The sequence below is a fragment of the Dromiciops gliroides genome, chromosome 2, assembly GCF_019393635.1.
Source record: "Dromiciops gliroides isolate mDroGli1 chromosome 2, mDroGli1.pri, whole genome shotgun sequence".
In the NCBI taxonomy this organism is placed as follows: domain Eukaryota; kingdom Metazoa; phylum Chordata; class Mammalia; order Microbiotheria; family Microbiotheriidae; genus Dromiciops; species Dromiciops gliroides.
Window position 1 is genome coordinate 694,096,551 of NC_057862.1, and position 21,001 is coordinate 694,117,551.

At 49.6% G+C, this 21,001-nt stretch overlaps 1 protein-coding gene and 1 pseudogene across 1 annotated transcript in view; both read left to right on the forward strand.

The window, feature by feature from the left end:
• On the forward strand, positions 1 to 6,346 carry LOC122739656 (annotated as a pseudogene).
• Positions 6,256 to 21,001, forward strand: part of DDX1 (DEAD-box helicase 1) — a 28,732-nt gene continuing 13,986 nt past the window's right edge. Inside the window, exons 1-9 of the mRNA XM_043987953.1 lie at positions 6,256 to 6,363; positions 10,086 to 10,137; positions 11,569 to 11,632; positions 12,675 to 12,704; positions 14,233 to 14,329; positions 17,754 to 17,801; positions 18,887 to 18,970; positions 19,300 to 19,383; positions 20,368 to 20,444. Of these exons, the coding sequence (XP_043843888.1) occupies positions 6,348 to 6,363; positions 10,086 to 10,137; positions 11,569 to 11,632; positions 12,675 to 12,704; positions 14,233 to 14,329; positions 17,754 to 17,801; positions 18,887 to 18,970; positions 19,300 to 19,383; positions 20,368 to 20,444 (552 nt within the window). The 5' untranslated portion in view covers positions 6,256 to 6,347. The remainder of the gene's footprint in view (positions 6,364 to 10,085; positions 10,138 to 11,568; positions 11,633 to 12,674; positions 12,705 to 14,232; positions 14,330 to 17,753; positions 17,802 to 18,886; positions 18,971 to 19,299; positions 19,384 to 20,367; positions 20,445 to 21,001) is intronic.

Below are 21,001 nucleotides of genomic sequence, written 5' to 3' on the forward strand. Positions count from 1 at the left end.
ATGTGAAGAAACAGAGATCTCTTCAAGAAAATTAGAAATATTGAGGGAATGTATTAAGCAAAAATGGGCATGATAAAAGACAAAAATGTTTGGACTTAACAGAAGTAGAGTTTGATAAACCCAAAGAATCCAGCTTCTGGTATAGGAACTCAGTATTTGACAAAAACTGCTGGGAAAACGGGAAGATAGTATGGCAGAAACTAGGCACAGACCTTATACAAAAATAAGGTCCAAATGGGTACATAATTTAGACATAAAGGATGAGACCATAGGTAAATTAGGAGAGGAAGAAGGAATAGTTTGCTTCTCAGATTTATGGAAAGGAGAACAGTTTATGACCAAACAAGAGATAGAGAATATCATGAAATGCAAATTGGATGATTTTGATTACATTAAATTAAAAAGGTTTTGTACAAACAGAAGCAATGCAGCCAAAATTAGAAGGGAGGCAGAAAGCTAGGAAACACTTTTTATAGTCAGTATTTCTGATAAAGGCCTCATTTCTAAAATATATAGGGAACTAAATCAAATTTATAAGAATGCAAGTCATTCCCGAATTGAGAAATAGTCAAAGGATATGAACAGGCAGTTTTCAGATGAAGAAATCAAAGCTACCCCATTGCCATATGAAAAAATGCTCTAAATGACTACTGATTAGAAAAATGCAAATTAAAACAACTCCAAAGTACCACCTCGCACCTATCAGATCAGCTAATATGACAAAAAAGGAAAATAATAAATGTTGGAGAAACTGTGGAAAAATTGGAACACTAATGCATTGTTGGTAGAATTGTGAACTGATTCAACCATTCTGGAGAGCAAGTTGGAACTATGTCCAAAGGGATATAACACTGTGCATAACCTTTGACCCAGCAACACCACTGCCATTACCACTGTATCCCAAAGAGATCATAGAAAAGGGAAAAGGACCCACATGTACAAAAATATTTATAGCAGCTCTCTTTGTGGTGGCAAAGAATTGGAAATTGAGAGAATGCCTATCTTTTGGAGAATGGCTGAACAAGTTGTGGTATATGAATGTAATGGAATACTATTGTGCTATAAGAAATGATGAGCATCCGGATTTCAGAAAAACCTGGAAGGATTTAAATGGACTGATGCTGAGTGAAGTGAGCAGAACCAGGAAAACATTGTACACAGTAACAGCAACATTGTGTGATGATCATCTGTGATAGACTTGGCTCTTCTCAGCAGTGCAATGACCCAAGACAGTTCCAAAGAACTCATGATAGAAAATATTCTCCATACCCAGAAAAAAGAATTGTGGATTCTGAAAGCAGATTGAACCATACTGTTTCTAATTTTGTTTTTTTTTCTTTTTTGATGTTTTTCTCTTTTGTTCTGATTCTTCTTTCACAACATGACTAACGCGGAAATGTTTAATGTGATTGTACATATATAACCTATAACAGATTGCTTTCTGTCTTGGGGAGAGGGAAGAGAGGGAGGGAAAAAATTTGGAACTAAAAATTCTATGAAAAGAAATGTTGAGGGGCAGCTAGATGGCATAGTGGATAAAGCACCGGCCCTGGATTCAGGAGTACCTGAGTTCAAATCCAGCCTCAGACACTTGACACTTAATTAGCTGTGTGAAACTGGGCAAGTCACTTAACCCTCATTGCCCTGCCAAAAAAAAAAAAAACAAAAGAAATGTTGAAAACTATCTTTACATGTAACTGGAAAATAATAAAATACTTTTATGATTTAAAAAAAAACCTGAAGTACAAGAGATTTAGAAGAGGTGGTGAGAATACAGAGAAGAACTATATAAGAAAGATCACTGATGGTATGGTTACTGGAAAATGAAGTCAAATGGGCCTTAGAAGACATTGCTAACAATAAGACTAGTGGAGGAGCTGAGTTAGTTAAAACCCTAAAAGATGACGAGCTTAAAAAAAAAGATGCTGCACTCAATATGCCAGAAAATTTGGAAAACTCGACAATGGCCACTGGATTGGAAGAGATCAGTTTATGTGCCAATCCTGAAGAAGGGCATTGCCAAAGAATGTTCAGATTACTGAACACTTGCGCTCATTTCACACGCCAGCAAGGTTATGCTTCAGATTCTGCGAGCTGGGCATCAGCAACAGGAGAACCAAGAGTTACCAGGAGAGCCCACTGCTTCTGAGAGGCTGAAGAACCAGAGACCAACCTGCCAGCATCTGCTGGATTATGAGAAAGCAAGGGAGGTCCAGAGAAACTTCTACTTCTGTTTCACTGACAATGCCACAGCCTTTGACTGGGAGGATCACAGGAAGTGTGGCAGGTCCTCAGAGATGGGAGGACTGATCAGCTTGTCTCCTGAGGAACCGACATGCAGGCCAAGAAACAATTAGAACTGAACGTGGAACAAGGAATTTATTTAAGGTTGGAAAAGGAACATCACATTATTTATTTAATATCTGCAGAGTGCATCATGCAAAACACCAGGCAGGATGAATCAAAAGCCAGAATTAAGGCTGTCGGGAGAAACACCAACTACCTCAGATATATAGACCGTACCACTCTGATGGCAAAAGGGGAAGATGAATTGAGAAACTTCTTGATGAGTGTAAAAGAGGAGAGTGTCAAAGCTGGCTTGAAGCTTAGCAGCAAACTAAGAATATAGCAACTGATCCCATCACTTCCTGGTAAATAGTGGGGGGAAGTGAAAGCAGTATCATATTTTACATTCTTGGGCTCAATGCAGACAGTGACTGCAGTCATGAAATGAAAAGAAGCTTCCCCTTTGAGAGGAAAGCTCCGTCAAATCTGGAGAGCCGACTAAAAAGCAGAGACATCACCTTGCCAGCAAAGGTATGTGTAGTAAAAGCTATGGTTTTTCCAGGAGCACTGTGTGGCTGAGAGCTGGACTATAAGGAAAGCCAAGCGCCACACAATCGATACTTTGGAATTGGGATGCTGAAGAAGACTTTTGAGAGTCCCTTGGACAGCAACAAGATCAAACCAGACAGTACTAAAATTAATTCATTGGAAAGTCTGATACTGACACTAAAGCTTAAATACTTTGGCCACATAATGAGAAGATGCGACTTCTTGGAAAAGACCCTGATGCTGGGAAAGACTGACAGCAGAAAAAAAGGGGATGGCAGAGGAAGTGATATCATCGTGGAAAGAATGAACATGAACTCATCTGCATAAAGAATCACCACTCAAGCTATGAGATCTGATGCTATCATTCCTAAGGGAAAAGAGTTTGGAGAAAGAATAGCAGAAAACCCAGGACAGAATTACGGAAAACCCCACACTTAGTGGAAGGATGAGGAGGATAAATCCAGTAAAAGAGATTGAAAAGGAATGCTAAGAAATGGAGGAGACAAATGCTCTAGGAATAAGAGGAAGGGATGGCTCCAAGAAGAGGTGGCCCACTGGGTCAAAAGCTGCAGAAGTTGAGAAAAGGCTAATAGACTGAGCTGTTAAGAAATCAATCAATCGATTGAATTATTAAGTGCCTTTTCTGGGCCCAACTCTCAAGCTCAGCACCCAGGATATAAAGAGGCATGTCACTGCCCTCAGGGTGCTTACAATCTAATGGAGACAACAAGTAAACAAATCCATACAAAGCAAACTCAACACAAGATAAATAGGAAATAATTGAGAGGGAAGATGCTTGAATTAAGAGGATTGGGGAAAGCTTCCTGTAGAGATAGGGTCACAGTTGGGACTGCAGAGAGGTCAAGGAGAAAAAGCCACAGGGTTTAGCAACTAAAACATCATTGGCTAAATTTAGAGAGCTCGGGTTTGGTGAAATGATATGGTTGGAAGCCAGAGTATAAGGGGTTAAGAGACATGAGAGGGGAGAAAATGGAGACCCCTAGTGTAGATGGTGGCTTTTGAGGAGGGGGGAAACGGGTATGCTTGTAGGCAGCAGGAAATGAGCCATGGGAGATGAAGAGAGAATGGCAGGGAGGACAATCTGTTAGCAGAGATTATATGGGGCGGGATCACTTGAAAAGGTAGAGAGAAGTGTTAGCCTTGTTCAGAAGTGAGGTCATCTCTTCATGTGAGACAGGGGTGAGGGAGGAGAGAGGGGCAGAAGATGAGGAAGAGGCGAGAAGAGTGTGCTGCTGGCAAATGACCTCAATTTCTTTCTGTAAAACATGATTAGGGTTCTCAGCTGAGAGAGGAAGGAGAGGAAGCCATGGAAGGTTTGGGGGGAGATGAGGTTTTGAAATGCCAATGTAAAGACTGGGAGAGGGAGTTGATGAAGGAGGTAGGGGATCGCCGGGCAGTAGTGAGGGCCCAGATGAGGTTGTGTAACATTGAGAGAACAGTTTTAATTGAATGGTGGGGGCAAAACTAGGTGGCAAGGGATTGAGAAGTGGAAAAGGTAAGCAAGTGTATGCCACCGGCTGGACAATCCCAGGAATCTGGGAGAAGAGAAAAATAGTTTGAATGAATGGTAGGGCGAAGAGTATTTATATGGTGATTGGTTTGCGAAGAACTTTACAAATGCCCTCATTTCGACTTTGGGATAACCCTGGGAGGTAGATGCTATCATTATGCCCGTTTCACCCATGTAGAAACTGGGCTGCAGTGTTAGTGACTTGCCTGAGTCACAGAGAAAGTAACCGTCAGAGGCAGGATTTAAATTGGGTTCTCGACTCCACATCTGGGTCTCTAACCAAACAAGGAGATATTGATGAGAAGTAAATGATGGAAGGGGTGAGGGCCTGGGCCGGGGCCACCTCACTAGACAGGGAACAAAGGAGGGCAGAGTCGGACCAAGTTTTGCCATGTGGTAGCTGGGCCAGGAGCGGCTCTTACCAGGGTCCCGCGGGACACCGGGGACGCCGCAGCTTTGTTTTCTTGGGGCTTGCTCCTTCCTTCTCCCACCTTCTTCCTTTCCTTTTCTCCCTCCTTCCTGGTCTCTCCAGGAAGTTCATTAATTTGTTACTCTTTAACTGTTATGGGCCCCTGGATATCCCAGAAGTTCTCTGGGGTACATCAAAGAACCTTCTCCTTGAGAAACTAAACCAAAGGACAGACACATCTAAAGAGATAAGTGGCACCAGATGGGGTCTGAGCTAGCCCCAGGACCACCACCCTTCATTCCAGTGGGGAGATAAGATTGGGTGTGGCTGCTGCCTTTGTGGCATGAGGACAGAGATGGCTTGAGAGACTCTCAGCCACTGCTCACCCAACTCCCCGAGCCACCACCAGTGGGGGATGGTCCTCCCCCAATAAGGGAACTTTCTGTAGTCAGAGGATCACCTCATTGGACCACCATCAGTCCTCTATAAAAGTATCTGCCTATCTCCTGCTCAGGGAGATTGGTATCTCAGAGCTATGCTCTGTGCCATGCCTTCTCCCCATGAGAAGTCGTCCAAGGATTTCTCTCTTGGTTTCCTCTCCCCAGCCCTTAAATAAACTATTATTTTATTCTACTTGTTTTTTGTGTAAGAGAGTGTAATTCTTTAAAGAATTCCTAAAGAACCCCTATCTCTTTCCCAAACTCCCACTCTGATTTTCCCATAACATAACTCACAGCCTAACTTGCTTTATAACAGCCGGAATTGCTCAGGAGCATTGAGGGGTTAAGTGACTTGCCCAGGGTCATACCACCCCTTGGTATCCAAGCCAGGAGCAGGGACCAGGTCTTCCTTGCCCTGAGGTTAGCCCCAGGCCTACATCAGGGCTTCTTAAACATTTCCCACTCATGATCCCTTTTCCCCCATAGGTTTACATAACCTTTAACTGTTGCCAATTTTTTCCACGACCCCCACCCCACATTCAGCTGCAGGACCCCCCATAAAAGCCTCCCGTTGGAAGAGCAGCATCCTGGGGGATGGGTCAGTTTCATCCAGTGCACGTGTATCCCCGGGCTCAGCAAAGACGCATTGCTTAGGCGCTGACTATATGCCAGTCGTGCAAATACAAAGAGCTTATATAGGGGGCAGGGGGGCTCGGCACACAGTAGGTGGGCGGGGCCAGGGCTCTCAGAGCCCCCAGCCCCGGGGTGGTTGATCGCTCTGCAGCGGCGTCCTCACGGCCACCCCCGGAGGCGGCAGGGCCGAGAGCTGGGGCTCTTTAAGGGAAGTGGGGCCACCACTCTGGACCTCAGGACTGCCCAGGGCTCGCGGGCCAAAACGGGCAGCTAAGCGGTCACGCGAATGTCCGCGGCGGAATTCGAACCCGCGCCTTCCCGCGGTCCCGCCCCACACGCGCCACCAGCCCAGCGGAGACCCAGGCCAAGCGGCCGCGACACCCCGCCCTCCCTGAGAGCCGCGCAGGCGCAGTGGGCCTGGTGTCCACGGACGGCCCGCCCTCGCGGCGCGCAGGCGTACTAAGGCCGGGCGAGGGCTCTCGGAGCGGACAGCGCTAAGATGGCGGCCTTCTCAGGTGCGTACGTGGGGGTCGAGGGAGCGGACGGCGGGCCGTTGGGGCGGAAGGAGGGCAGGCTGGCCCTCGCGAGGTGGCGGGCACGCCGGGGAGGGTGAGCCCTCGAGGCTTGGGTCCGGCTCCGGCCCGCGCCGGGCTTTTCCCCTCATCCTTCCCTCTCTCGGCCACTCCCGGGGCCGAGCGTCCCCTCATCCCAGCCCCGCTCCGTCCCCCGGCTCCCCAGTCACCCCGCCCCTCCCCCACTGGTGCTTGCGCCCCTAGTCCATCTGCGCACGCGCCTCCCGCCCCTTCTGCGCACGCGCCCCTCCTCTGTCCGCTCGGAGACTTCTACTCGGCCAGTCTTAGCCTATCCTCGCGCCGCCTGCCGGGAAGGGGCGGGGCCTCGGGGAGCGTGACGTCGCTTCCCGGCTGGTCCCGGGCTCGAGACCCCGTCCTGACCCCCGACCTCCTAGTGACCCGGCCCGCAGGGCCGCCCTGCGGGACACGCTGCGCTCGCGCTTGCCGGGGCGCCCCGCCTGACCTGTCGTTCGGGCCGCCCGGCGCCCCGGGCCTCAGTTTCCCTAGATGTAGGAGCCGAAGCACGTGGAGCCCTGCGCTCTGTGAACGCCCGCTGTCAGCCCCAACCCCGAGGAGATGCTCGATCCAACTGGGGCGGGCGGTTCCGATCCCTCCCCCGGCCAGAGATGGGGAGCTCTGGGGCCGCCCCAAAGCCCCACCCCATTGAGGAGGGGGCGTCCTGCCTCGGGGCACAGACTGGGCAAACCTCCGTGGCTGTTCCCCCGAAAGTGCGCGTGGGAAGGCGGCACGTGGCGCTTTCCTTCCTCCACCTCCTGGGCAAGAGCCGGGGCTGGGAATTGTCCTATGGGCTCCAGTCTGACATTGGCTGAAAGGGCAGAGGTCACGGGTGTGGGAACTCAAGCCCCGGAGGGGTTGGGGGGGGGGCGTGGAAAGCTGCTGGCCTTCCTGACCTCGTCCTTGTGATGTAGGAGGCGAAAGAAGGGGCAACAAAGACCTAAGACCCAAGCTCTAATTCGGGGAGCCGCTCCAGTTAATGGATGACTTGAGATATGGGAAACGAGTCAGGGCCTAGGTTCTCTTACCCACATTCATCACCACCCATAACAGACACATAAAGAGGCAGGTCAGAGAGACCTTAACTAGAACAATGATACGTTTGGCAGGCTATAGAAATTCAGACTGGAAATAAGTGATAAATGAAGATGTTTTGAAACTAAGCAAGGGAATCCAAAAGAGATGTGCAGAAAAGGCCAAATTTGTCCCCAGATTCACCTTATGATGCGGAAGCCCCCAAAACACACCTCCACAGAAAAAGGTACCCGACTCCGGGGTTGATTTAAGTCCCCAGGAACTCCAAATTGGGATAGACCCACCCCTGTACCTGATAATTAATCCATACTATAAATACAACTATCTTTTCTTTCCCTATTCGAGAGACACCTTTCCATTTTTCTGGTTCTCTCCCTGTGATCACTCACAGTATTGCAATAAAACTTGAGAAACTGAGTCACCGAGTCTTGCCATTTTTTTGGGACGACTCGGGATCAATCTGACCCTAATTCCATCCCACATCACTTTCTGTCTCCTCCAAGTGGGAGATGACCCATCTATACCCTGGTGGCCTTTGCCTCTCTTAAAGGAAGCCCTCCATAACGTGATTGTGTCAATCCTCCACAAGTCACTCCCCACTTGCAAGCCTGTTTCCCAGGGGAAAAGGGGATATGTCCCCTCTCTCTTGGGGTGTTGTGAGGAATTCACTTTGTGAACTATAAATAGCTCTTTTTACTGTTATTACCTGCATGTTGGCAATATTGGGAGGAAAACACTTTTAAAAGCACTCGATCAACAGGGTCTTCTGTCATCTCACTGCTTATCCAAATGAATAGCTTTTGGAAAAAGGCATGTTTTCTTACAGATGCTGCATTTTTCTGCTCCTGACTGAATGAACGTGCCAGTAGATCCATTTAGCAAAAGTCTTTTAAAAAACACTTAGTCTTCTTGAAGGATAGAGTTAGAATTTAGAAGCTAGCTGTAGGCTTGTGCTCTTAACCTGGGGCTGTGGTCTTGGTTTTTAAAAATAATTAACCCCAGGATTTCCTTATAATTATTTTGTTTGTTTGTTTTTGTAATCCTATATGTTGCATGCATTTAAAAACATTTGGTGAGAAGGATTTGTGGGCTTCTTCAGATTGCCAGAGGGGTCCCAGACACACAAGCAAGTTAAGCACCCCCAGCCTGAAGCTTTTTGGCTTCTGGCTCTTTGTCTTTCCTTCTACTCGAGTTTCTCCTGTACAGATTTCTCTTGTGACAAGATAAGGGGAAGGGGAGGAAAGTGAGCCATCACCAGAGGAGGAGCAGAGTTGTCAGAAGCAGCCAAACGCTTCCAGATTGGCAGGAGCTGGGAAATATAAGACAGGATTTTGGAAGTGAAATAGCTTAGCAGCAATGGAGAAAAAAAGCTCAGTAAATGGTAAAGCTGGAGCACTCTCCGATGGGGTGAATTGAGAAGGTGGATTGAAAGAGAAGCCTGGAAGCTGGAGGCCAGTGGAAGTTGGATGGGTATGGGCTGGTTCTCCCATTCTTAGAGCATTTTGGAGATGGGTTCAAAGACAATGTGACAGCCCTGTGGTACCGAGAGGAGGGCTTTGTCACCTTGTCTGGAGGGAGCTTGCTTTGGAAAACATTTGGAAGGACCCGTACTTTGCCAAGAGGCATAATTTGCAACATTTTGGTTTTACTTAGTAGTGGGAGTAACCCTTTTATCTAGAAGTTTACATTCTAGAAGAGATAATAAGGTGGTGAGTTTAGATTTAGGGAACAAGGATCAGAGAGATTGGAGACTGGAGGAGGGGACAGTGGGAGTCCTGTTTTCCAAATCCCATGTCTTATGGAAAAGACCCAGCACAATGATTTACCTAAGGTCACCTAGACTCTGAGGGGCAGAACTGGCTGTTGGGCCTTAGCCCTCAGACTCCAAAATGAGGACCCTTCTCACTGGACCACAGGGAAAGATTTCTCTGTGTACTTGGTTTACCGTTGCAAAAAAACAGTGCCGGGCTGCTTTCTTTATCCACACCAACTATGTATTTTAAGCACGTGTTTTATTGATGTCTCTTGCTTTCATATTGCAATCCTTCCTGGCTGCACGATCCCCATTCCCAGCCTGTCCACCCTTAGAACCTCTGCATCCCGCACCCACGTCTAACAGCCCACATAGATTTCCCAACATCCTTTCCTCCATCCTTCCTCTCAGCTGTCTGAATTCTTTCATTCCCTCTCTGCATGCAGCTGAGGCTGTTCATGTGGATGGACTGAGGAACACCGAACCACATGTAATTCCCTCCTATGTAGATTCTTTTATTTACTTATTTGTTTGTTTGTTTTTAGTGAGGCAATTGGGGTTAAGTGACTTACCCAGGGTCACACAGCTAGTAAGTGTTAAGTGGGTGAGGCCGGATTTGAACTCAGGTCCTCCTGACTCCAGGGCAGGTGCTCTATCCACTGAACCACCTAGCTGCCCCACTATGTAGATTCTTACTTGCTATAGTGGACAGAGACTGGCTTTGTGGCTCTGTTGTACTCATTCATATGGGGTAAAAACACTTATCCCCAGGCCCCTGTTTCAAATAGAATTTTAAGAGGGAATGAGTTCATTTTCATTTGTTAGATTGGCTTTTAAGCAAATTAATTTTTTATTTTTCCAGAAATGGGTGTCATGCCTGAGATTGCTCAAGCTGTGGAGGAGATGGATTGGCTGTGAGTATATATTTAGCTTAAACAGCAACTGTGAGTGGCTGTTTTGTCCTTGTTCTAAAGGCCTTTAATGACTTTTTGATCTGCTCTGTCTTATTTGTTGCCTGAGTGAAATGCAGCCTTGCTGTGGTTATTTAAACCAGGGATCATTTCCTTCTTGTTAAGGTTAAAATTCTAGCTAGTCTGTCTAAAATATCTAACGAGTGGTCGCCAATAAATTATAAGCTTTAGCAAGAGTTAGGCTTTTAAGCATTCATTAAGGAGAATAAGAATTTGGTAAAGAGAGAGAGAAAGGCCTAGATTCCTCTATTTATTAAAGGGAGAGCACATTTCTAGCTCTGCTCTCCACCAGAGTCCACAGGAAAGAGAGCAAGTCAGAGCACCAAGCTCCCCCTTCTTCCTCCCACACACTAATGTCACTTCCTGATGCCAAAGAAAAATATGGTCTTGCCCTCAGAGACCTTCACCTCATGGGTGGAGCTCTTCTGCAGTAAGTCTCCAGCAGGGGCGCCATTCCAATCATTACATTCTGAAGGTCCTAGAACTGTAGTAGTAGCAGTAGTAGTAGTAGTAGGCCTCTCCACCAGTCGTGGAAGACCATGGATCAGTGCCGTGAAGAGCCACAGGCCACAGGCCACAGCGTGGCTGTGCAGTCCGATATGGGAGCCACAGCTCCTGAGTGACTTATAACCAGTAACTGCTGCATCCCGTGTTGTATCTACCCCATGAGGAGTAGCTGGAGTGTCCTCTGCAGGGCGCTGGCCTGGGCGGATCAACTGGCAAACACGCTGTTGCCCACGCAGCAGGTTTTCCGCCTCCGAGACATTGGTGGATCCACAGGAGAGGCAGAGCCAACGCAGTTTGGCACCAGAGCCGCCTCCGGAGTTGCCGGAGGGATGTGATATCCAACATCCAACTGCCTAAGGGACTCGGACTCCCGATTTTTCCTCGGGCTTAACTCCCGAAGCCTTTCCCATATATGGGTAGAGCCACAAGGCGCGGAGGTTTCAAATCAGGGTTCCTTCCCCTAGGCGGCTTGCCTGCCAAGGCTGACGAGCCCCACCTGCCGGAAGCGACTGGTTTTCAGGCCCCAGTCACTCGCCTTCGCCCCTTCTCCTGTTAGTGCAAACAGTTCCGCCACGAGAAGGCCGGGAGTTGGGCTTCGGCTGTCAGAGGCTCTTTGAGACACACGCTGCGGGAGCATTTTAGAGAGGGGGGGAGCTTATCCCCACTCCCAGCCCGGCATGACGACCCTTTGGGACTCCTAGAACTATGTAACTTCAAATAATGCACCTTTCCAGATTGGCCGCTTAAATGGTTTAAATTTGGGGCTGTGGCTTAAATGAATGTGGTTTATACTAAGTCACTCTCAGGATTGAGTGTGGTTTTCAGTCCCTTTTGCACTAAGATTCTTCTGCGTGTGGTTCTTTCCAGCCTCCCAACTGACATCCAGGCAGAGTCCATCCCGCTGATCCTCGGAGGAGGCGACGTGCTTATGGTATGGGGAACGTGGCACTCTTCTAAAATTACTTTTAGGGCTAGAAGTGAGATTTCTGCCAGAACCCATCCCAGTGGCACCCAGGGGTCCTTCCTTCCCCCGTCTGTGACTGCAGGCCTTTGGAGGGCCCCTTCGTTCTCCCCAAGAGAAGCCGACTCCTGAGACATGCTCCTCCTCTCCTCCCGGGGGATGGGGACCGCCTCGCCCGCCAGATCTCCAGGGCGCTGTGTGGTGCTAGAGCCTCCTCTGCTGTCACTGCCCTGTGCCCACTCGTTTGCCCTGTTGGCCAGTCCTGTGTCTGCCGCTTTTGGGCCCAGGCCTTTTGCTTGCCACCACACCGCCCCTCCCTGTCGCTCAGGCCAGCCTGCTGGTCTGCACGTTAACTGAGAAGTGCCGATTTCTGCCCGGAGAAACTCAGGCTTAGAAGGGACGTGACAGTCAGTCAGTCGTCTCCCTTTGGGTCACCTGGCGTACTGGGGAGTTCTGGCGCTTTCTAAGGCGGCTGCTCCACTTGGGAATGACTCCTTACATCACACCCAGATCTGCTTCGCCGCCTTCTGCCCACGACTGCTCAGTCTCTTTGGGGCCAAGCAGGGCCAGACCAACCTCTTGTCTGTCCTTCCCTTGTCTTCTCTTCCCTTGGCTCACCGGCTTTATTTTCACCAAGAATCCAGGCCGCTCCCCGCGGGACTCTGGGAAGCACGCTTGCTCTGTGCTCAGCTCCCCAGCCCCTTCCCAAGGGATCACCCACTCTCCCCACCACTCCACCTCTGGCTTTGAGAACTGAGATCAAAGCTACACCACCGTGGCCTCTGGGAGGCAGGGCCCTCGCTGCCCTGTGCCTCCCGAGACCCCAGCTGGAGGTCCCTCCTCAGGCTCCGTTTGGGGATTAGGAGGTGCAGAAATAAGAATGACTTCCAAGTCAAAGTAGCCAGCAGTCCATACGAAGCAGGGCTAATGGAGAAATGCGGGTGCTAGCAATGTTAGCTTGCTGAAGGGCATTAATCGCTACTCTGAACTATAAACGATTTCTCTCTTGCAGGCCGCAGAGACAGGAAGTGGCAAGACTGGTGTAAGTAACAAAATGGGCTGTTTGCAAACTTCATTCTCTTAACCAAGGGGATGGAGGTGGTTCGTGCCAGAAATGGCTAAATGAGAGTCCTTTGGAACTGAGCCCTGGGTGGAATTTGTGGGGACAACAAATCCGCCTCGGCGCGTGTCCAGGGGAGGCGTTTAGAGATTTGCTTTGAGGGGAGTGTGCCTGACATAAATGTTCAGTATCTTTACCCCTTTTGACTTCTCGGGATTTGACACCAATAAAGTCTGACAAGCAGAAGTCACTTGTTGCCTTCAGTTCACCAATAAACATTTGCTAAGCACCTGCTATGTGCCAGGCACTGGGGGGGGGGGGCGGGAGATAGAGAGAGAGGGAAGAGATGCCCCCGCCCCCCATCCTGGAGGAGCTCACAGTCAGACACAGGCAGACGGCCGGGTGCAGACAAAATGCAGACAGCACAAAGGAGTGACCACTGAGGGCAGGTATAAGAATTAAGAGGTTGGGGAAGGCTTTCTCCAGAAGGGGGGCTTCGAGGGGGGCCTTAAAAGAAGCTCTGGAGCTGAAGAGGGGGAGGGTTCTAGGCGTCAGGCACAGCCAGTGAAGAGGCCCCATCAGGAGGCAGATTATCTTATTCCAGGAACAGCTAGGAGGCCAGGCCACCATATCCCAGGGTATCTAGGGGCTATATGCAAATCTTGGGGGGAAGGGCAGAGACAGGTGAGGAAGGGCTTTGGGGATCTGCTCCTGGGGCAGTAGGGAGCCATTGAAGATTTTGGGGGGAGGGTTGGACACAGACCTGCGTTTTAGGAAAACCACCTTAGTGGTTGGACTGGGGAGAGATCTGAGATAGCCGTCCAGGCATGAGGTGGTGGGGGCCTGCACCAGAGTGGGGGCCCTGTCAGAGGAGAGAAGGGGGCACATTAGATAGATGTTCAGCAGCGCGTGTGCTGGAGTGAAGGCGATGGATGATGGGAGTGGTCCCATCTCAAGGCTAAAGCTCGGCAAGAGCCCATAGGGGGAGGACAATACAGGGTTCACTACGGGGTCTGTGTAGGGAAATGAGAGTGTGACCAGAGCTGGGGAGACGGCCTGGGACAGCACTCGGGAGAGGGCAGGGTTGTGGTTCCAAGAGCAGATGAAGGGTGGGACTGTTAAGGGGAGGCAGAGGGAGAGGTGGGAAGCCAGTAGGTTAGGGTCAAGGAAGAGATTTCGGAATGTGTGAGCACGGACTGGTGACTGTGGGCGATGGCGCGATGGCGAGATGGCGGGGGTGACCACCTTTGGGTGTGACTGAGGGAGGTGGAGGAGTGATTAAGTGCACGTGGGCAGGACGTAGGTCCGTCGTTTCCGTGTGCCTCTTAGCGTTGGCTCTGTCCCTCGAAGGTCCATCTCCTCCATCCTTCATTCCGTTTTGGTTTGGCTGACCATCGTAGGCCAGTTGTAGTCTTAAGACACTGTCCCTTTTGTACACCCTCTGTTGGTCTGCACGTTGATAGCCCTCATGCGGCTCAGTGTTGGTAAGCAGAGTGTCTGCCTCCTCCAGGCTTTCAGTATCCCGGTCATCCAGATAGTTTATGAGACCCTGAAGGACCAGCAGGAGGGCAAGAAGGGCAAGACCACCATGAAAACCGGGGCTGCAGGTGAGTGAATCTGTGAACGGTCATCCTTCCAACTAAATGAACCTGTGGAATTTACAAACAGTTGAGGGACTCTGGGGCGTGTTTGTAAAATATTTTGCTGGTGTTTGTTCATAAACAGCAGTTTGGTAAAGGTTTAAGAAGAGATCCACATTATAGTGGGTGGTGGAGAACTAAACTTTGTAGGCTTGATTTCACCGAATCAGACTAATGTTTTTGCAGCATCTGGGAGCACTCAGCTCAATGCTGGCTTAAAGGGGATGCTCTCCTTTTGACCCCCAGCACAGAATATGGACAATCCAAAGGGAATGTCCAGTTTTTGTAACATGTCAGGGTGTGGCGCCTGGTTTCTCTGATTCAGCATCTCGTGCATTCCTTCTGGTCAGACAGTGGAGGGTGAAGGAAGCCAGGAAAACCTCTTGCTTCTGGCTCAGACACCAATTGGCCAGGAGACCTTGGGCAAGTCAGCATATGTCTCCTGGCTCCCAGTGTCTTTGCTTGGGGATGAGAGGGACATTGGGAGATCTCTGAAGGTCTCTTTGCAACTCAGCCTCATCTGGTTTTTCAGATATAATTTAGGTTTATGCCGTATCTCACTTGTTCTCTTGTATAATAGTATAATAACAAGCAGAAATTATAGACGAAGAGATGCTATCGATCGGCACATCCTCATTCTGAATTGTTCACAGCTCTGTAATGCCACAGTTTGCTAAATGAGCTGAAGCTATGAGGCGTCTGCTGGGATGTGCTGCATCCTAATACCTGGATGTTCATAAGCTTGTGGCTGCCAAGTGATGTGGACGCAGAGCAGGGCCAGAGGAAGGGGGTGGTAACCGCATGAGGGAGCTCAAAGTGCATGGAGCGGCTGTTGGGCAGGGGGTGAGAGGACTCTTCTTGGCCAGGATGGTGACACACGCTCTGCCTGCCTTTAGAAATCACACCTGTGTCCAGGAAGCCGCAGCGTGAGGGCTGATTTCAGCTCCACATCAAGCAGAGCTTCCTGACACCGAGAGCCGTCCAAGAGTGAAGCAGGTTCTTTTTTTTAATCTATCGTCAGTGAACAGCATTCATTTTTCTCTTCCTCCTACTTCCGTCCCTCCAATGGAAAAAAAAAAGAATAACAACCTTGTTGCCTCATGAAGCAGTAAATGCCTCATCTCCTGAAAGCATTTAAGAGGAGGCTGCCAGGTGTGTCCCGTAGGGGGGGAACCTCCTCTTCGTTTTAAACAATTGATTGTTTTACATCACCTTCATCTCCAAATACGGCCCTTTCTTCCCTTCTCCAGACAAAAATAGGCAGTTCAGCAGAACTAAGAGTGCATCAGTTGGTGCCATCCAAGTGGGGTTCTACCACCCCAGGCCTAACCACCAGCCCCCAGCTCAACGCCAGTGCAGGTCGGCCCCTGAACCCGAGGGTCCCGGCCTGGGCCACCATCTCCCAGCCTCACCCCATCTGCCTTCAGTGCTGACACTCCCCAGCTTGGGCCAGCCTTGGCCATTGTGATCACGGCATCCCTTTGTCCTTGTTGGTCTTCCTGTCACCATCTTTCTCGGGTCTGTCGTCACGTCTCTCTGGGCTTCTTTCTGTATTTATCATGTTTGTCGTTTCTTAGAGCACAGGAACATTCTGTTGCCTTTATGCATCCTTCACCATTGGCTGTTAGAGAGGCCTCGACTATGTTTCCAGTTTTTATTCTTCTACAAAAAGTGCGGCTTATAAATTTTTTGGTGTATATGAGGCCTTTCACCTTGTTGAGGCACATGCCTGGCCGTGGGGTCTCTGGGCCCAAGGGGGTAGAACATTTGAGTCACTTGAAAAAGGTTTTTTCGCTTGTGAAGATGGGAGAGCAGCATAGACATCTTCCTGTCTCTTCTTGAGGGCCAGGCTTGGTGATTATAATCACACAGCATTCAGTGCTGGGTTTTATTGTTTGCATTTACCTGATTATCATTACCATGCACGATTTCTTGTTGCTGAATGACTTCGCTTTGCATCCTTTCTGCTACATTGTCCTGTGTCTTCCTGCATTCTTCACATCCTCTGGCATTTTGTATGGTGCAGTAACGTTCTTTGCTCTGTTTGTTTGGTTGGTTTTGGGCGGGGCAATGAGGGTTAAGTGACTTGCCCAGGGTCACACAGCTAGTAAGTGTCAAGTGCCAGAGACCGGATTTGAACTCGGGTCCTCCTGACCCCAGGGCTGGTGCTTTATCCACTGTGCCACCTAGCTGCCCCCACGGTAATGTTCTTTCACCATCATATACCAGAGTGTATTTATTGATGGGTGGTGTCTCTCACAAAAAACCACCACTAGAAATGTTTTGTGGTTGGTTGTGACCCCCCCCCCCCCGGCCCCGCCCCGGAGGTTATAGACCTAGCCTGGGCCATCGGCGTCAGAAGAGAGGGACACGAGTCACTAAGTTAGCAGTCTTTCCAATTGCTCCTTTGGAAGGGTTGGGCCGTTTCCCAGCACCACATCTCTGCGTGTGTTTGGGGGCCTTGCTTTCCACAGCCGCCCCTTCCCACATCGACTGTGCCTGTTGTCTGTTGTCTTCGCCGATTCAAAGAGTCTGCGAGAAACCTGAGGCTCGTTTTGATTTGTCTTTCCTCCGATTGGTGATTTGGAGCATTCCGTCACACGGTCGTTCATAGTTGGCATTTCATCTTTTTAAAGCTGTTCATTCCTAATCCTTTGGCCTCCCATCTGCCGGGGAATGGATCGGGGTTATAAATACTGTCCCACAGCTCTTCGTGTGTTTTGGACGTCAGACCCTCCTCGGATGTTGCACACACAAAGATTCGATCAGGCTGATCCCTCACGTGGTGGCTTCCCTTCTTCTCCTTGTGGCACTGATTTTGTTTCCAGAGTATCTGTTGTGTCTGTGGTGTGGCCACCTCTCTGCCTTGTTTAGGTATAGACTCAGGCCCCTCTGTTCTAGCATTTGTACATTAAAGCACGTAAGGATGCGCTTGTTTCCCTTTTACAGTTCGGCTCTGAGCTGGGAATGAGTCCCAGGCTGTCTGAGGGGTTTCCCAATGACAGGCTTAGACCCAGAAGAAGGACTATTGGGACTGACCTCAGGTGAGGTGACTTGTTCTAAGTCGCTCAGCCCTGAGGCAGCCGCATCCCTGGGGAAGAGCTGTTTCCATTAATTTGGTGGCAATGATGTGTTCTGGGCCTGTTGTAGTCACGTACTGAGGGGCAAAGGAGGGGAGGTGGCTCTTGTCCCGGCCCTGCTCCTGACACCTCCAATGTCTCCATCTTTGTTCTCCCTTTAACCAAGGAGGAGGTGCTTAGATCAGCGCCCCCCCCCCAAGGCCCAGACCAGTGAGACCTGCTCATATGCATCCCATTTGTAGGAATGTAGGCAGTGTAGAAACACCTGTTGTCTCTTGTGCTGATGTGGTGTTTGGTTCTCCTTCCTTTAGTTCTCAACAAATGGCAAATGAACCCCTATGACCGAGGATCTGCTTTCGGTGAGTGGCTCTTACCACCCCTTGTGGTGCTGGACCGAGGGAGGGGCTGCGATTGGGGGCGGGGGAGCAGCTGAAGGTCATTCACACTGGTCCACAGCCTTGGGAAGAGCGAGGCAGCGGCAGCGCGGTGTGCTTTGCAGGGATTCTTCACTAGGGTGACACGAGGGCTTCAGTGACATTTAAGAAGAAATTGGAGGCAGAATTGTTCCAGGGAGGCCCAGATGTTAACTGAGATCCATGAGGCCTCTGTGTGCATGGAGCTTGCTAGGCAGAGCTTTGTGATGCAGCTCCTCCACCAGAGCCACGGACCAGCAGACTTGGATTTGTGTTCATGGCCACCCCCCTCTCCCCACGTCTCCTGGTTGGTGGAGAAGCTTGGACACTGTCCTTCAGCCTCTACAGCCCCAAGCACAGGGAGCGCTTCATGTGGACACAGCACTGTAGGGTGGGGGGGAGCTTTGTTGTCTAAAGGTGCCTTCACACAGCAAACAGTTTGACATGCCTGTGGTGTTCAGAGGGAACAAGTGTGGGCACTAATCAGTAAACGTTTATTAAGCACCTCCTGTGGACCAAGCACTGGGGTTACAAATAAGAGAAGGAAGGGTCGTTCCTGGCTTCGAGGAGCTGACAGTCAGATGGGAGGAGACACAAACGTACCAGAGGGTCCCGAGGGCAGGTCATGATGGGTCATCTACTGAGGAGATGAGCTGATAGGAAACAGAGGAAGGTTCTGAACCCTCTATAAAAGGAGGCCCCTCCCTCAGACAACTCGTGCTCCAGCAGTGAGGATTGCTGCCACAGAGCCCTGGCACAGCGGGCCTTAGCGCCTTCTGGCCTCTTTGGGGTCAGGGCTGTTCAAGGGGTGGCCCCATCAGATTAAGTGTGATCGGATGGTTGGCATCCCTGGTCTTCCTTGGGCCCCAGGCAGGTGGGCCGATGGGCTTCCTTCTGAGCAAGGCCCCCCCTCTTCCGCAGCCCCTCCGGCACAGTCGGGCCCACCTGCTTCCATGCTTCAGTTACTTGGTATTGTGGGTGCCTCCCCTCAGGGCAGTCCTGACATACTTTTCTTTATCTCCTCCCTCTAGCAATCGGGTCAGACGGTCTTTGTTGCCAGAGCCGAGAAGTGAAGGAATGGCACGGCTGTCGGTCAACTAAAGGAGTGATGAAAGGTAGCTGTGCTTGGGTGCCAGGCTGTGCCCGCCAGGCACCATTCCTGAGCGGTAGTGAGGGGTCAGTGACAGCATAGACCAGGAGAGACTTGTTCACTCAATGGGCATCACTTAAGCACCCCCCGTCTGGCGGGCATGGTGCCCATCTGTGGGGAGATGAAGACAGAGACAGCTGGGGGGCAAGAGAAGGGCTTGGAGGAGCCTTTGATGGGGGGGGGGGGCGGATAGGGAGAGCGCTTTGTCCCTAAAGTCAAGTGTGGGCTAGGATTAGCCATTTCTCTGATCGCGTGATGTCTGAATGATCTTCTCTAGAATCTTTGTATTTATAGGCAAATACTACTACGAAGTCTCCTGTCACGACCAAGGCCTGTGCAGAGTTGGATGGTCAGCTTCCCAGGCTTCCCTGGATTTGGGTGCGTGGCCCCAGTGTCACGGCTTTCGGGCCACCATGGGCGGGAGGCCGCTTTTTATTTGTAAATGACTGGGAGGACAGCAGAAGTGATGATTCCAAACTGTAGCTTCCTTGTATGTTAACAGAAGTGTAATTTTCCCTTGACCCACCATGTGCAAGACCTTGACCTTTTATGTTCTCCTGAGTCTGCCTGGAAATGCTTTTTCCTGGTTGTCTGTTTCTGTGACCTCACCATAGCGTTTGTGTGCTAGCAGTTTTACACGCTAATTTTTAAGAAGCTAAAGCTTTGAGGAAGTTCATGGAGGCTGGAGAGGTGATAGAGGCAGGAAATTAGTAGGTGGCTAAGTGGGACTCTGAATTGTGACTTAAAAACCTGTGTTTGATCCCAAGTCTGTACCCCCCACACCATGAGATGAGATGGCCTGAAGGGTGTGGGGGACTGCAGCTCAAAGACCTGGGTTTGAGCCTTGGCCCTTGCCCTCCCTCCCTGTGCAGCCTGGCCCAAGTCTCTGGGCCTCCATTTCTTTATCCGTACAGACCAGAGTGTCCCTTGTGACTCTAAAAACATCATACTGGGATTGCTCGGGCAGATAAAGCGCACAGAACCACAGACTCTGCACTTGAGCCAGGAATTGCCTCTACAGCGTTTCTAGAAAACAGTTGTTCACCTTCTGACTGAAGATGTACAGCAGTGGGGAAGTCGCTGCTTCCAGATCTCTGAGGGGTCATTAACTGCATGGCTCTGGCTGTTTTTAAAGGAGGTTGCTTCCGTGGCGGGTTTCCCATTTGAGGAGGGCAAAGAAAAGGTTGGGGCCTGTCAGCGTTGAGCAGTGTCAGGACTGATGCTAGGGAAGAACTAGAATATTGTGAATAAAGTGAAAGCAGTTTCACTCGGGCATTCCCGTGTGTCCAGAGAGCAGCGACCTGGACACAGAGTTGGAGTTTTCTCATTTCACCGTGTGACGAGAGGAGTTTCTTCCCCCAGGTACCGACAAGTTTGGATTTGGCTTCGGTGGGACTGGGAAAAAATCTCATAACAAGCAGTTTGACAATTACGGAGAGGTGAGCCCTTGCCTGCAGAAACGTCATTTGTGCCGCTGCTGTTCACTCCGAAATAATTGAGGAATATGAGTTTTAAGGAAGACCATTTCTTTACTGTCTTTCCATGAAACATCTGGTTGTCTGGGCAAGTCCCTTAGCCTCTATCTGCCTCAGGTTCATCACCGGGGCTCTTATGAGGATCACATAGATAATGTTTGTAGAGTGTAAACCATAAATCGATATAAATGCTAGCCATTTTATTATTATTATCATTACTTTATGGGAGACTTTTATCAGAGAAATGTAGAGAAATGCTACAAGGGATATAAAACATGCATTATTGTTTAAAAAAAAATCTGGTTGTAGATTAAGAACCACTGCAAAATTGCCCCCCCAAAATTATGTAGTGGCATTTTTGGTTTTGTAATTTTGCCATTTATTAGTCCTGTGAAAATGTGTCTCCTTCCTGTCAAACATTGTTTTGATTTTAAAAAATCTTAATATTTCAAATATTGGAGTATCATTTTTAATATTAGGCCACTCTTATAGTGGTACTTTTGTTGGGCTAGTCCCCTTCA